Genomic DNA, 15,226 nt, shown 5'->3' with positions numbered 1-15,226 from the left:
TTTTTCCTGAGTCTTCTCTCTCCTCCTCCATTCCTCAAGCCTGCAACATGATGGATGCATAGATGCCCCCAGCATCAATCATAATCCAGCTATTTAGATTAGAACAGGAATCTTCTCATTATCTCTAAATATGTAGAATTAAGTTCACTATTAAATCATTTCTATATTAGTTGTACCACCTTGATGAATGTGTTTTTCTTTGTTTGTTGTTTTATTTCTGCATGCACTCTGCACATTGTGCTTATCAGCCATACTTGGTACTCTGCTAACTTTCAGGATATTAAGACTTTACCACAGTCTACCAGAATTTAGTATTCTTCATCTGTCACCCAGTCTCTTTCCTCCCCTAGATTTGTCTGCCAGAAGAATTCTCCATGTTATGATATCACTCCCCGGGATATGGCTGCTCCCGATTACTTTTTTGTGGTGAAAGTGTCAAACAGGTAATGGGGACTGCAGGCCTAGAAGATGAGCAGAAGAGCTAGGCTTTATTAGACCCCATTTTTCAGCCCCCAAACAGCTGAGAAACAACTTTCCCTTCACCTATGAAGAAGTAAGTTTTTACCCCTACTTTTCACTACCCAAAGGAATATGAAAGTGGCTTACAAACACTTCCATTCCCCACAAAACACCCCTGTGAGTTAGGTGGGGCCTTGATTGCTCTAAGAAAACTGCTCTGTGAACATCTAAAAGAACTGTGACTAGTCCAAATTCACCCAGCTGGCTGCACCTGGATGCGGGGGGACAAACTCTGTTTTCTGGATTAGAGTCCCCCACTCTTTAACCTTTACACCAGAGGTCCCCAACCTTTTTCGGGCTGGGGACCGGGGGGGGGGGAGAGGGAGGCACGGGCGCCGGCGTGCCAGCGACTGTAAACCAGCAGGCATGCCTCCTCCCTCCCCCCGCGGGGCAGCGCTCGCTGTGCCAGGAGCGATCGGCCGCAAACGTGCCGGCGCAGCAGGTCCACACCTGTGCGTTTGTGGGTGCAGGTGCGGCAGGTCTGCGCCCATGCCTCCCCCCTGCCACATGGTGCTCATTGTGCTGGGAGGTGGCGATCGCTCCCGATGTAGCGAGCACGCGCCACAGGGGGGGAGGGAGGCGTGCCAGCTGGCATGCTGGCACTAGCGCCTCCCTCCCCCCTGCCACAGCCCGGTATCAAGGCATTCATGGCCCGGTACCGGGGAACACCGCTTTACACCATACTGGCTCTTCATTTTGAAGGGAAAGAACCATAAAGACCATTTCCGTAGCCTGCATCAGTGGGTTCTGTGGAATAAGCTACGTTGGCCATTTCTACACATTTGGGCAAAGGCCTTCCCAAAGAGGAGAAGTGAGCCCGTTTCTTGGAGATCATCAGGAGATACTGCTAGACCTGCCTGTTTTTTCATGGCTTTTGAATGGTGAGCATCTTCTAAAGCAGGCAGAGGCATGAAGAGTGTTAAATCTGTTGGTTTGAAGGAAGCCGAGATATTGTGCATGCAAACAGCTCTTTTTATTAAGATCTTAGCATGGTACAAACTGTGAATGAACTGAACTAAATTCCCCCAAACACCCCAAGATATATACACAAGCCACACTAGATCTTCCTGCCAGTGCACACTATAGTCAGTTTCACTTTAAACTGGATCCTGCAGTCAGGACCTAGCTGCACACTGGTCAGTTACGAGGTGGCTAGGATTCTGCCTAGGACCTCAAGCTTGGTCCTCCACAGCAGTGGTCCCCAACCTTTTTATCACCGGGGACCACTCAACGCTTGACAATTTTACTGAGGGTAGTTTACTCCTCTATTCTCAACCACTGCCCTAACACTCTCTGATTGCTATGGTCATGTTTAAACATACCTTCAAAATAAGATACAGACACGCCACAACAATGAACATAAGGAACATTTTATTTTCATGGAAATTTTAACTCATGACAATGACAAATCAATGGGAACCCTGAGCTTGTTTCTCTGCAACGAGATAGTCCCATTTGGGAGTGATGGGAGACAATGACACCCGAAGTGTGTTGTAAAGGGCTGGGGGGGGGTGAAGTAAAGGGCCGGGGGGGGGGGTGAAGGCGTCCTTCGTGGCCCAAATGTGGTCCGTGGCCCAGAGGTTGGGGATCCCCCTCAACCTATCTTCATAGGGCTTGGTCCCTTGGCCCCAGATAATCCTCGCGGCTCTCCACTGTACCCTTTCAATGTTATCTATGTCCTTCTTGAAGTGAGGCCTTCAGAACTGCACACAGTCCTCCAGGTGTGGTCTGACCAGTGCCGTATACAATGGGACTATGACATCTTGTGATTTTGATGTGATGCCCCTGTTGATACAGCCCAAAATGGCATTTGCCTGCCTCACACTGCCTGCTCATGTTTAGATTACAATCCACAAGTACCCCATGGTCTCGTTCACACACAGTGTTACCTAGAAGCGTATCCCCCATCCAGTAGGCATGCTTTTCATTTTTCTGACCCAGATGCAGAACTTTACATTTATCTTTATTAAATTGCATCTTGTTTTCATTTGCCCATTTTCCCATTGTGTTCAGATCTTGTTGAACTCTGTCTCTATCTTCCGGAGTATTTGCCAGTCCTCCCAATTTGGTGTCATCTGCAAACTTGATGAGTAGTCCCTCCACTCCTTCATCTAGATCATTAATAAATATGTTAAAAAGTACCGGGCTGAGCACCGAGCCCTGAGGTACCCCGCTACTCACCTCCCTCCAGTCTGATGAAACACCATTGAGAACAACTCTTTGAGTGTGGTTCTCTAACCAATTCCCTATCCACTTAACTATCTGAAAATTCAGATTGCAGTCCTTCAATTTATCCATCAGAACATCATGGGGAACCTTGTCAAAAGCTTTACTAAAATCCAAGTAAATGACATCAACCGAATTTCCACGATCCAGCAAACCTGTTAAAAAAGGTAAAGGTATCCCCTGTGCAAGCACCGAGTCATGTCTGACCCTTGGGGTGACGCCCTCTAGCGTTTTCTTGGCAGACTCAATACGGGGTGGTTTGCCAGTGCCTTCCCCAGTCATCACCGTTTACCCCCCAGCAAGCTGGGTACTCATTTTACCGACCTCGGAAGGATGGAAGGCTGAGTCAACCTTGAGCCGGCTGCTGGGATTGAACTCCCAGCCTCATGGGCAAAGCTGTCAGACGGCTGCCTTACCACTCTGCGCCACAAGAGGCTCTAGCAAACCTGTTACTTGGTCAAAAAAGGAAACCAGGTTGGTCTGGCAGGACCTATTGGAGACAAATCCATGCTGACTTTCAAATTGTCCTCCAGATGTTTGCAGATCGCTCCCTTTAATATCTGCTCCATTATCTTCCCCACAACAGAGGTCAGACTCACTGGTCTGTAGTTTCCTGGGTCATCCTTCCTCCCTTTTTTGAAGATCGGAATAACGTTTGCTCTCTTCCAGTCCTCTGGGACATCGCCAGTCCTTAAAGAGGTCCCAAAGATGATGGACAAGGGTTGTGCAAGTTCTCTGGAAAGCTCTTTGAGCACTCTCGGGTGCATTTCATCCGGCCCAGGGGATTTGAACTCATCCAGTGCAGCTAAATGCCTCTCGACAACCTCTCAGTCCATGTCAACCTGTCACCCAGACACTATGTTGAACATCACAGGCCCCAGGACAGATCCTTGGGGAACTCCACTTGTCACTCTTCTCCAAGAGGATGCTGAACCATTTACAAGTACCCTTTGGGTATGATCAGTCAACCAGTTATTGATCCACCTGACAGAATTAGGATCCATACCACATTTTACCAGCTTGTCAACAAGAATATCATTGGTGGCTAAAAAGGCAAATGAGATTTTGGGCTATGTTAAAAGTAGTATAGTGTCCAGATCACGTGAAGTGATGTTACTGCTTTACTCCACTCTGGTAAGACCTCAGGAGTACTGTGTTCAGTTTTGGGCACCACAGCTGAAAAAAGATCTAGAGAAACTAGAGTAGGTCCAGAGAAGGGCTACGGAGATGGTGAGGAGTTTGGAGACCAAGACGTATGAGGAAAGGTTGAGGGAGCTTGGTCCATTTAGCTTAGAGAAAAAACAACCAAGAGGAGATATGATAACCATCTTCAAATACTTGAAGGGCTGCTGTATAGAAGATGGAGCAGAGTTGTTTTCTGTTGCCTCAGAGGGTTGGATCAGAACCAAAGGGTTGGAATTAATTCAAAATAATTTTTGGCTGAACATCCAGAAGAAATTCCTGATAGAGCAGTTCCTCAGTGGAAGAGGATTCTTTGGGAGGTGGTGGGTTCTCCATCTTTGAAAGTTTTTAAACAGAGGCTAGAAAGTCACCTGACAGAAATGCTGATTTTATAAACTTATTTATTTACTAGGGACCAAACCTGTTGTACTTGTAAATACAACGGGCGCTAGGTGTGCTTTTGGGGCCAAGGGGAAGGTTTCCTCCCCCGCCCTGGGCCCAGAAGCGTAATTGCGGCCTCCTCGAAGGCTGGGCTCTGAGGCATTGTACGATTTTGAAGTCCCACCTTCAAAACACGAGGAATATTTCCAACCCAGTGGTAGCCAACCTCCAGGTGGGGCCTGGAGAGCTCCTGGAATTACAGCTCATCTTCATAGTATAAAGATCAGCCCCCCAGGCAGAAAGGGCTACTTCGGACAGGGTTGTGGTAGAAAAGAAAAATGTAAGGCCTCCCACACAGGCTGTTGTTGAATTGAAACACTTGAGGCCTACTGCACAGGGTTGTTGTGCAGATGAAACAGGAGACAAAAGAACCTCTGCAACAGCATCCAGTTTTGTCTGCAGAATAACGCTGTGCAGTTGCCTCAAATCTGCAGAGAGTTGCAAAGAAGAAATATACAAGGCTTGGCTGTTTCTAACCCCCGGCCAGAGCAGTATTTTAAATGAGAAGGGGCTTTTCTGTGGCCTCCCTGTCAGCCGTTTGGCAGAAGGAGAAATCCCCCCCTCAAAAGGATTGAGGCTCCCCTGCGTTGCTCTCGGAAATGCATCAGTCAGGGGCTGTTAAAGGCTCCTTTGCAGCAGGCTTGAACGGAGGGGGAGGGGGAGCACTCTGCAGCCTCCTGCCAGCTCTGTCAGGGTTCTGAGGCCATTTGCAGTTGGACGTGACAGTTAGGACAGCCTTGGGGTGAAAATGGCTGGCGCAGCCTGTCCAAGCCTCTGTTCTCTCCCCCCTTGGCAGCCCTTCTGACCTCCTCTCCCTTTGGTGGACAGGAGCAGACTGGCAGCCATTTCTCCAGATTGCCTCTGGCAGGGCTGGGTGGGTGGGCCGACTGGATGGTCTGTCCTGGTGAGCCCCATTTCGGAAGGGCTGAGTCCAAGAGGGCTGGGAGTTTCTTAAACGTGAAATACTGAAGGTTCAATCACAGACAATTTCCTTGAGAAGAAAAGGAGCCTAAGGAAGCCAAGTTGGCTCTATAAGCAGTTGTCAAAAGATTTGAGGAATAAAAAAGAGTCATTTAGGAAATGGAAGGAAGGCCTTATTACCAAGGATGAGTATAAACAAATAATTAATAATTGTAGGGGGAGTGTTAGAAAAGCTAAAGCTCAATATGAGCTTAGGCTAGCAAGAAATGCTAAACATAACAAAAAATGCTTCTTTAGTTATATTTCAAGCAAGAAAAAGAATAGGGACACCATAGGACCACTGCGAGGACAAGAAAGTGAAATTATAACAGATGATGAAGAGAGGGCTGAACTGCTTAACTCCTATTTTTCCTCAGTCTTCTCTTGTGAGGGAAATAGTGATTAATGTGGCAAAAAATGTAACACAACAAGGGGGACAGGAATGGTGGCCTAGGATCACTGTTGGAACAGTCCACAAACACCTAGTTTCTTTAAATGAAACAAAGTCTTTCGGGCCAGATGAACTGCATCCAAGGGTACTAAAAGAACTTGCAGATGTCATCTGTGAACGTCTTTTCAGTATTTTTGACACTTCTTGGAGAACAGGTGAGGTGCCAGACGATTGGAGGCAGGCAAATGTTGTCCCCATCTTCAAGAAAGGGAAAAAGGAGGATCCAGGTAATTATCAATCTGTCAGCTTGACATCTGTAGCTGGCAAAATTTTGGAACAAATAATCAAACACTTGGTCCTTGAGCAGCTGGAACTGAGAGCTGTGATTTCTAAGACAGCCTGGGTTTCGAAAGAACAAGTCATGTCAGACCAAACTTATCTCTCTCTCTTTTTTTTTTTTTTGATAAAGTTACTATCTTGCTGGATCAGGGGAATGCTGTGGACATAGTTTATCTGGATTTCAGTAAACCTTTTGATAAGGTTCTGCATGATATTCTTGTTCACAAATTGTACCCAGAGGGTACTTGTTAATGGTTCAGCATCTTCTTGGAAAAGACTGACAAGTGGAGTACCCCAAGTATCTGTCCTAGGGCTTGTGTTGTTCAACATATTTATTAATGATTTGGATGAGGGATTAGAGGGGATACTTATTAAATTTGCAGATGATACTAAACTGGGAGGGGTAGCAAACACAACTGAAGACAGCAACAGAATACAGGATGATCTTGATAGACACAGCAAGTGGGCTAAATGGAATAAAATGAAGTACAATAGGGACAAATGTTCTGCATTTAGGTAGGAAAAAACAAATATACCAATATAAGATGGGGAAGACTTGTCTTGGCAGTAGCATGTGCGAAAAGGATCAAGGAGTCTTAGTAGACCATACATTGAACATGAGTCAGCTATGTGACTTAGTGGCTAAAAAGGCAAATGGGATTTTGGGCTGTATCAAACGGAGTATCGTGTCCAGATCATGGGAGGTGATGATACCGCTTTACTCAATTGAAGAGGGATGTTGACAAACTGGAACGTTTCCAGAGGAGGGCAACAAAGATGGTGAGGGGTTTGGAGACCAAGACACATGAAGAAAGGTTGGGGGAGCTTGGTCTGTTTAGCCTAGAGAGGAGACGACTGAGAGGGGATCTGATAACCATCTTCAAGTATTTAAAATGGTGCCATATAGAGGAAGGAGCAGAGTTGTTCTCTCTTGCCCCAGAGGGACAGACCAGAATGAATGGGATGAAATTAATTCAAAAGAAATTCCATCTAAACATCTGGAAGAAGTTCCTGACAGTTAGAGCAGTTTCTCAGTGGAACAGGCTTCCTCGGGAGGTGGTGGGTTCTTCATTGGAAATTTTTAAACAGAGGCAAGATAGCCATCTGACGGAGAGGCTGATTCTGTGAAGGCAAAGGGGTGGCAGGTTACAATAGATAAGCGATAAGGGATGGCCCCCAGGGAGGACAGGGCCCCCGAGAAGGAACAGTTTGCTGATAGGAATGTGAGTGTCCTGCATAGTGCAGGGGGTTGGACTAGATGACCCATGAGGTCCCCTCCTACTCTATTATTTGATGATTCTATGATTCTATAGGATTCTATAATAGCATACGTAAGGATTATATAGGATTCTATAATAGCATACGTAAGGATTATATAGGATTCTATAATAGCATACGTAAGGCATGACAGATTTCCAATAACAAACTTTTAGCATAATTTGCATGTTGTGACACAATATTTGGCTACCTGTTTGGAAACCTCAGTTTTCTTCCAGAAAGGAGGCTCTTACTTTCCCCTTCCTCAGGGGCTCTGGGAATCCATATATAGTGGATATCTGAAAAATACCTGGGACTCCAATTCCCCACCTCCACATGTACAGATTCTCTCTGCTTCTGTTGCTTCCACAGAGACGTGGACCAAACCACCTACTGTGACTACGCCTTGGAGTTCATCATCCATGTCCATGGCCTGCGCCTCAGCCCCACCCGAGCCATCTTACTCATGCAGGTAGATGCAGCCACCTGCTGGTCCTCATCACCACCAGTGAGCCATGGCTGTGCCAGCTGTACCAGCCCTGTCCTTGTGTGCACAAGCAGAGCTGGCGTCAGCAAGCCCTGAATGGGGCAACTGCCAGAGCAGTTTTGGCAGAGCTGACTGATGCCAACTCTCCACTTGCGTATCGGTTCCGCTTCCCGCTTGTGAGCATGGTGATGTCTGAGGAGTCAGCATCCCTGATAGCTACTGTAGTGCCACTCTGAGCTGTCCCCAGCAACATTGGGGAAATGCCACATGGACGGGGTGGGCAGCTGTGCCTGTAGGCTCTACGAGAGCTTGCCAGCAGGTAGGGAAGGGCTCTCAGACAGTTGGAGATCTGTGGACAAGAAGGGAGGCATGGTAGTTGGCATAGGTAGTGGGCACTTTCTATCCAGGGCTGTCTAAAACCTGTATACTTAGAGGAGCAGCCCTGACCCTTAAATTACACCTCCCCAAGTTAAGTTGGGTACTTTCCTTCTGTGGGGCTTTAAAAACTGAATTCCAAAGCTTCACAGCAATTCTCTCCATATCACTCTTCGTAAGCCTGGCCAGTGTTCCCTGAGAGTTGGAGTGACACAGTGGCTGTACAGAGGCACGCAGCCACCCTCTAGTCAGACCTGCGATCCATTGAGGTCAGGTTCAGCTTCATGACTTGTGTGGAACTGCACTACAGCAGGCTTGCTATGGTGAGGAGCTAGTGAGCTTTTATTCTACAGAATTTCACTCCCAGAGTGCTAACCCTTCCAACCAGGAGGACGAGAGTGACTTTCCTAACCTAAGTTACATGATATGGGAGTGGCCAGCATTCCTTGCTCAGTTCTCTCATTGTACTACCATGAGATGCTGAATTCCTCAATTACATCAACACATGGCCACAGCGGGGATAGGAGGGAGGGATGCGTGCCTGCACAGACCATTGGATCAGCAACACTTATGGGTAAGTACAACCCTGATTTTTGGCCACTGACAGTGGCATTCCAGAGCCTCTGCTAGAGGTCTTTCACATCACCTGCCATTGGATCCTTTGAACGGGGCATCCCAGGGATTGGACCTGGGACTTTTTGGATTCCAAGCCAGTGCACAAGCTCTGACCTGTGGCCCTGCACTCAAGTGTGTGTGATAATCATGCTAGCCAGCCTTAAAGGGTTGTTGCTCTTGAAGCTGGGAATGGCAATATATACAGCACTATCTGGCATTGTAGCTTACTGAGCATGTTTTGGTGGAAGCTACTTTTCATAAACCCACAAGCCCAGTTTGGTGACTGAGGAATCACAGAATCATAGGGCCATTCTGCACAACGACCAATGTTGCTAAATGTTTGCAGTATGCAGAAACGCTATATTTAATAGTGGAATTTAGTCATTCCGCACACCTTCAATTATAGTGGAATATTGAAGTCCCAGTAGCGGTCTATTCATTCCCCACAGGTTTCTGGTCTCACCAGAATCACAACAAAGGAGGCAATATTTTTCCATGTTTCTTCCCACCCCTGGCCGTCAATCAAACAGAACAGCCAATTAATTGTTGTGTTCGTGCTCCCGAAAAGCCCCTTTCCCTTTAAAAACTATTTTTTAAAAACTCGAAAACACCAGTAGCAATGAATATTTGTTAATTCAATGTCTCAGAATGTTTCAGAAAGATCTTTTTCGCTTGCGTAGGAGCTGGCACTTAATCGTTTACATGCTCTTCAAGTTAAAAAAAAATTCCCCCGATAGATGCAATTTCTGGTCAAAATTATGGGCAGTGTCGAACAGAGTGCCCTGAGTACCTGAGGGGCTGCCTCTCTGCCTACACCCCCTCCCCCCAAGCATTACGCTCTACAGGCACCAACCAGCTAGTCATCCCTGCCCCAAGGAAGCATGTCGGACCTTAACCAGGGCTGGGGCTTTCTCCGTCCTGGCCCCCACCTGGTGGAATGAGCTCCCGGAAGAGATCAGGGCCCTGCTGGAACTAAAACAGTTCTGCAGGGCCTGTAAACAGGAGCTCTTTCACTAGGCTTTCGGTCGAGGCCAATAAAGCCATTCTACCAATTAGAGCCCAGAGACCCTTCCCACCACCAGCTACAGGTGTGCCAAGTGCCAGCATCAAAATAACATCAGATAGCGAACTGTGATGTCAGAACGTTATGGTTAAATGTTGAATATTGAACATTTTATTGTTATGAGCAAAGGTATTGTATGATCCCAATCATGACGTTCTTTGTATTGCCTATAGCACCTGGTATTCCCAGGTGGTCTCCCACCCAATTACTAACCGGGCCCGACCCTGCATTGCTTCCGAGATCAGACAAGATCGGGCGTGTTCAGGGTGGTATGGCCATAGACACCACAAATTTCAATGTAAATTGCCTTGAACCACAGGGTAGGGTGGTACATAAATGAAAATGTCCCTTATTATGGGAGAAATTAAAGAAGTTGGGAATAGAACACCGTCTCCTTTTTTTACTTCAAAAATTACATTCCTCTAATTTTTGCCAAATTAGATTAGATGGCTTGGGTACTTTATCCCATAAAATTCCTGTATCAAAAGGTGTAAAGCAGGGTTGTGTACTAGCCCCAAGCCTGTTCAATTTGTTCCTTGCCAATCTACCACAGTGGACGGACATCCCCCCAAATTAAAATCAGCTGAGGTTCCTATATTATTATATGCTGATGATGCAGTGGTTCTCTCAGTCACAAAAATTGGTCTTAAACGTGCTTTACATAAATTCATCTCCTTCTGTGATTTGAATTCCCTAGTTATCAATTTTGATAAGACCAAAATTTTTATATTTTCCAAATCTTGGAAGCATACCACTTGGAGAGTTGCAGGGAAAAAGATTGAACAGGTTAAGTCCTTCAGATATCTGGGGCTTCTTTTTCATTATAACCTAAAATGGTCTACCCACAGTAATACTAGTCTTTCCTTGGCCAAGAATAAATCACAGGCCATTTGTTGCTTCCACTTCCAGAAGGGCAACCAACGCGTGCCTGTGGCTCTTGGGTTTTTCAAGCCTCCATGATCCCTCGGATGCTCTTTGGGGTTCCAGTATGGATCCAGTCTCTGAATAAAGAAGCTGACTGTATGTCTGCGGCCTTTCGCCACAGAATTTTAGGCTTACCGAATTCGGTAACCTATTTGACTCTATGTGCCGAGCTGGGTCTACACACTATCGAATCACGTGCTTGGATTTTATCCATCAAATCCTGGCTCCATCTTTTCTTTAGCCCTCTGCCAAACAGTCTCCTTGCACTTCTTCCATCTGGCCATTATACTTCGAAATGGTCCCAGGCCGTTGCCTCTACAATTAAATCCACAGGCATTGACCTTGATTCTTTAGCTAACTCTGGAGAGGATCATATTTTTCAAACTATCCAAAGAAGACTCCAGAATATTGATCTCCAGATAATTTATGCTGGTGCAGGGGGACCGTGCTCCCCACGAGCTTTTGGTCTATCCTATACTCCAAACACTATGGCACACTATTTTTCCAACCTTATAATACCTTCAAATCGCAGAGCATTTATGTTAGCCAGACTAAACGTATTTCCTTCTGCAATGGTTGAAGGCAGGTATAGGAGAATTCCCCGCAATGAAAGAATTTGCAGGTATTGCCATACAGAACCAGACTCAGTTTGCCATATCATTCTGCGATGTGAGTTGTATGACTTGATCTCCCCACTTCTACCCTTCCCTAATGTCTCAGAGGGCAGGGCTCTTGAATGGCTGCTTACCGATAATTGCTCAGAGACCACTGAACGGGTAGCCAAGTTTTTATCTATAGTAATGACCCACAGGGTAAAGAAGTAAACGTCACTGGCTTCATCTTTTTGTATTTGCCGCTCCCTTGCCTTTTGTAACTTCCCTCACAGTTTTTTAGAGTTTTATTACAGAACCGATTGTATATTGTTTTATATTGTGAATGCCATTAAAGGTTTTGTATTGTATTGTACATAAATGTAAGCAAGTAAATAAATAAAATCTTCTTACCAGAGAGTTTTGCCCCAAAACCAGAGATGTTGGCACATCACATTAATTTGTGCCACTCATCTGGTTTGAAAAGGGCTTTTTTGAGGGGAGAAGTGCTTCCTAAAACCAGGAGGATCCCTGCCTGGACTAGGGGATCCAAGAACTCTGCCTGTGGGATTTTCAAGGCAGAGATGGTTTGCCATTGCCGGCCTCTGCGTCACAACCCTGGCACTCCGATGGTCTCCCATCCAAATACCAACCAGGGTTGGCCCTGCTAAGCTTCCAAGATCTGACTAACCTCTCACTCAATCATTCATGTCTGTCACTTTCCCTACCCCACTCCAGGTTTCGCTGTTCTCGTTAATTGGCATGGTACTGGCCTACATCTTCATCCACATTGTGGGACCGAGCATCAAGAACTTTGCCAACAACCTGTACAAGAGAGTCGAGGAGGCCATTGTTTTTCGGGCCGGTGAGTGGGCAACCAGTATGACAGCTGGCGAGGCCTACTTTGGGTTTTAGGGACTGTGTTGCCAGCATGGGTGGCTTTCGATGTCCATAGACTAGAATTTAGCACTGGCAGGAGCTCATGGTAATTGTAGTCCATGGACATCTGGAGAACCACAGTTTGGCCAGCCCTAGTGTAGCGTTTCCTGGGAGTTTTCACCAGGTCCAGGAGAGGCTGGCCTTGAGGTCCTCCTGTAGATCAGGCACTGGCAGGGCCCAGTGTTGCATGGACCCTTGTGGGCTTTGCTGGAAGGGGCTGATATTGATGCCCTCGCAGGCGGACCAGTAGGATTGGTTGAAGCTCCCCATGGCCGTCCTTTGTCTCTGCTCTCGGACCACTCACAGGGTGGCCACAACTTCCTGGAGATTTATTGTATGGTATGTGCAGTATATCCAGAAGATCCAAGCATTGCCTGGCAGCTGTGCAAGGGACATTCGGAAGTGGTTTGCCAGCCTCTGTGTCATGACCCCGGGTGTTTCTTGGAGGAGGAAATCTTGGAGGTTCCCCATCCAAATAACCTCCTGGAGAAATGGCCTGTTTGGAAAGTAGACTCTATGGTGGGGGTTGCCAAACTATGGCTCTCCAGGTATCAGTGGACTACAATTACCATGAGCCCCTGGCAGCACATGCTAGCAGGGGCTCATGGGAATTGTAGTCCATGGACATCTGGAGAGCCACAACTTACCCTCCCTCACCCTGCTCTATGGCCTTACACATCATTGAAGTTCCTCCCCTCCCCAAACCCCACCCTTCTTAGGCCCGAGCCCCTCAAATCTCCAGGTGTTTCCCAACCCAGAGCTGGCAACCCTATACCCCTTCCCCTCTCAGGATAGACAGCTTTCCTTCTTATCATCGTTGGGGTCCCCTGACCTTTCTACTGTACAAAGAAGTAAAAATCGGGGGTCTGTGTCCCTGGAATCCTATGCTCTTCCGCACTATGAGCTTATTGCCAGCAGACACTGAAGTCTCTGTGCTTCTTTTAGGCTGCAGATCTAAGCTTTCCTTCCAAAGCCAGGAGTCCTTGCCCACCAAGTGAGCAGCCCCAGCCCTCTCCATGCCAAGAGACCCAGCTAGAGCCAGAATTTCCCAGGAACCTACTTGAACATCTCTCCCCTACTCTTTCTCTCCAGCATCCAGCATCACCTTCTCGTCTTCGCTGAGCTCCCAGAGCTCCCTGTCCAACTTACAGTCAGAGCGCAGCAGTCAAAGCTCGCCAAATTTGGTCCACACAGAAAAGCAGTAATGTCAGCAGCGCCAGCTGGGACTCCTCGCCCACCGCCAGGGCACTTGTGCAAGGAGCTCCGGTTTTGTTTAGGTCTTCCATGCCCTCTCGTCAGCATACGGGGGCAAGCCGCTTGCTCTTGTGACATGTGAATTCTGAACGGTGATACTGTGAACTGCAACGGAGTTCAACCAGCATCGCAGCAGTGTGCATTCTGCCCTGTACCAGCATGCTCTTTACCTGGCTGAGATCCATAAAATTCCTCTGCTACAGCTCTGCCTTCTCTGACCACATCCCCAAAAGGGCCTCCTCTTCTTTGCTGTTGTTGGGTTACCAGAGATGATGGCCCCTGAAGTTATTTAGTCATGGGACTGCCAGCTGGAGGGCAGCTGCTCAGTTCTGGATATAAGAACTTGTGTTACTTAGTGGACACCCCCACCCCATCCCCAGCTTGCTAGTAGATGAGCCCCTGGCCACAATTTAGATATTAGTTGCTTGTAATTTCAGCACCTGGCGGTAGAATTTGAAAGGGGATAGAAAATCTTTCCACAGCCCTCCCGTCTACTGGGGAGGCAGATGTCTTTCCCACCTGTGCAAAAATTGCTTGGTTATCTTTTATCTATTTCAGTTACCTGTTCATTCCACCTCCCCCCCCCACACACACACACATTTGTTTTTCCTCAGCCATTTGAGAATCCAGTTACCTTGTTCAATAAAATTACTGTGCAGTTTGGTTTAATTTACCAAGAAGGGTTTGTTGCTTATCCAGTTTTTGAATTCTGTGAACAAAGCCTAGCCATCTTAGGCACTTTACATATTTTAAAAAAAAAGTAGTTGATAGGACCCTGTGTGCTGAGATCCTGAAGCTTCTGCTCCCTGCATCATGTTTCTCAGTCTGCTGATCCCACCAACGTATTCCCCCTTGATAAAGTTCCTTGTTCACCTGTACAGCAACTCAGCACCGCAGCAAAGTTCAAATTTCCACCATACACCATGCAAACTTAACTCATTGAACTAATCATAGTAGAAAAGAGCAAGAGTCCAGGAGCACCTTAAAGACAAATGAAATTTGTGGCAGTTTTCAGGTGTCACTGCTCACTTCTGCAAGATGGGTAGCCATGTTAATCTTGTGTGCAGCCGGAGAAAAGAGCCAGAGTCCAGGAGCACCTTCAAGACCAACAAAGAGTAACTTTGTTTAAAGCACATGCAGGATTAGTGTGCCAAGTGTTTTGTCACTCTCCCTCATACTGATAGTTTAAAAATGGAAAATAAAGGACAAAGAGCTTTTCGTTAACAAAGAAGTGTAGAAGGCAAGTATACAGAGGTTCTAGGTCCAAAGAAAAACGTGCAGATCATATAATAGGGTCTAGAGAGACCAATCACAATCACACCAAATAGCACAGGAGCTTTTGAGTTTAATCTCTGAGCTGGAGGGACAAACAGGGTCATCTAGTCCAACCCCCTGTCAAAGCAAGAACAATAAATTATAAGCATTCTGTAGTGTCTTTAAAGGGGGGTGGACATGCGTTTATCTTATCTACCAATTGGAGGTGCCAGCCTCCCGGTGGGGCTTGGGGACGGCCAGAATCAGCTCCCCTCCAGAGATCCGATCCCCTGGAGAAAAGGGCTGCTTTGTAGCCTTGGAGCCCACTGAGGTCCGTGTCCTCCCCAGGCTCCATCCCCAAATCTCCAGGGGTTTCTCCCCCCGCCGGTGGCCGCGCGTGTGTGGTCGTG

The 15,226-nt window shown here is 46.9% G+C and overlaps 1 protein-coding gene and 1 pseudogene across 4 annotated transcripts in view; one reads left to right on the top strand and one right to left on the bottom strand.

Annotated features, from left to right (window-relative positions):
• Positions 1–14,215, top strand: part of LOC143837076 (cation channel sperm-associated auxiliary subunit gamma-like) — a 114,082-nt gene extending 99,867 nt beyond the window's left edge. For all 4 annotated transcript variants that reach the window (XM_077336530.1, XM_077336529.1, XM_077336532.1 and 1 more), the window contains 4 exons: positions 351–443; positions 7,688–7,787; positions 12,108–12,234; positions 13,401–14,215. In XM_077336530.1, the coding sequence (XP_077192645.1) occupies positions 351–443; positions 7,688–7,787; positions 12,108–12,234; positions 13,401–13,513 (433 nt within the window). In that variant the 3' untranslated portion in view covers positions 13,514–14,215. The remainder of the gene's footprint in view (positions 1–350; positions 444–7,687; positions 7,788–12,107; positions 12,235–13,400) is intronic.
• LOC143839178 (5S ribosomal RNA) lies at positions 10,020–10,138 on the bottom strand (annotated as a pseudogene).
• Positions 14,216–15,226: the final 1,011 nt, after the last annotated feature.

This window comes from Paroedura picta, chromosome 5 (assembly GCF_049243985.1).
Source record: "Paroedura picta isolate Pp20150507F chromosome 5, Ppicta_v3.0, whole genome shotgun sequence".
Lineage (NCBI taxonomy): Eukaryota > Metazoa > Chordata > Lepidosauria > Squamata > Gekkonidae > Paroedura > Paroedura picta.
The sequence above is the reverse complement of the archived record's forward strand: the minus strand, read 5'-3'. Positions and strand labels throughout refer to the sequence as shown.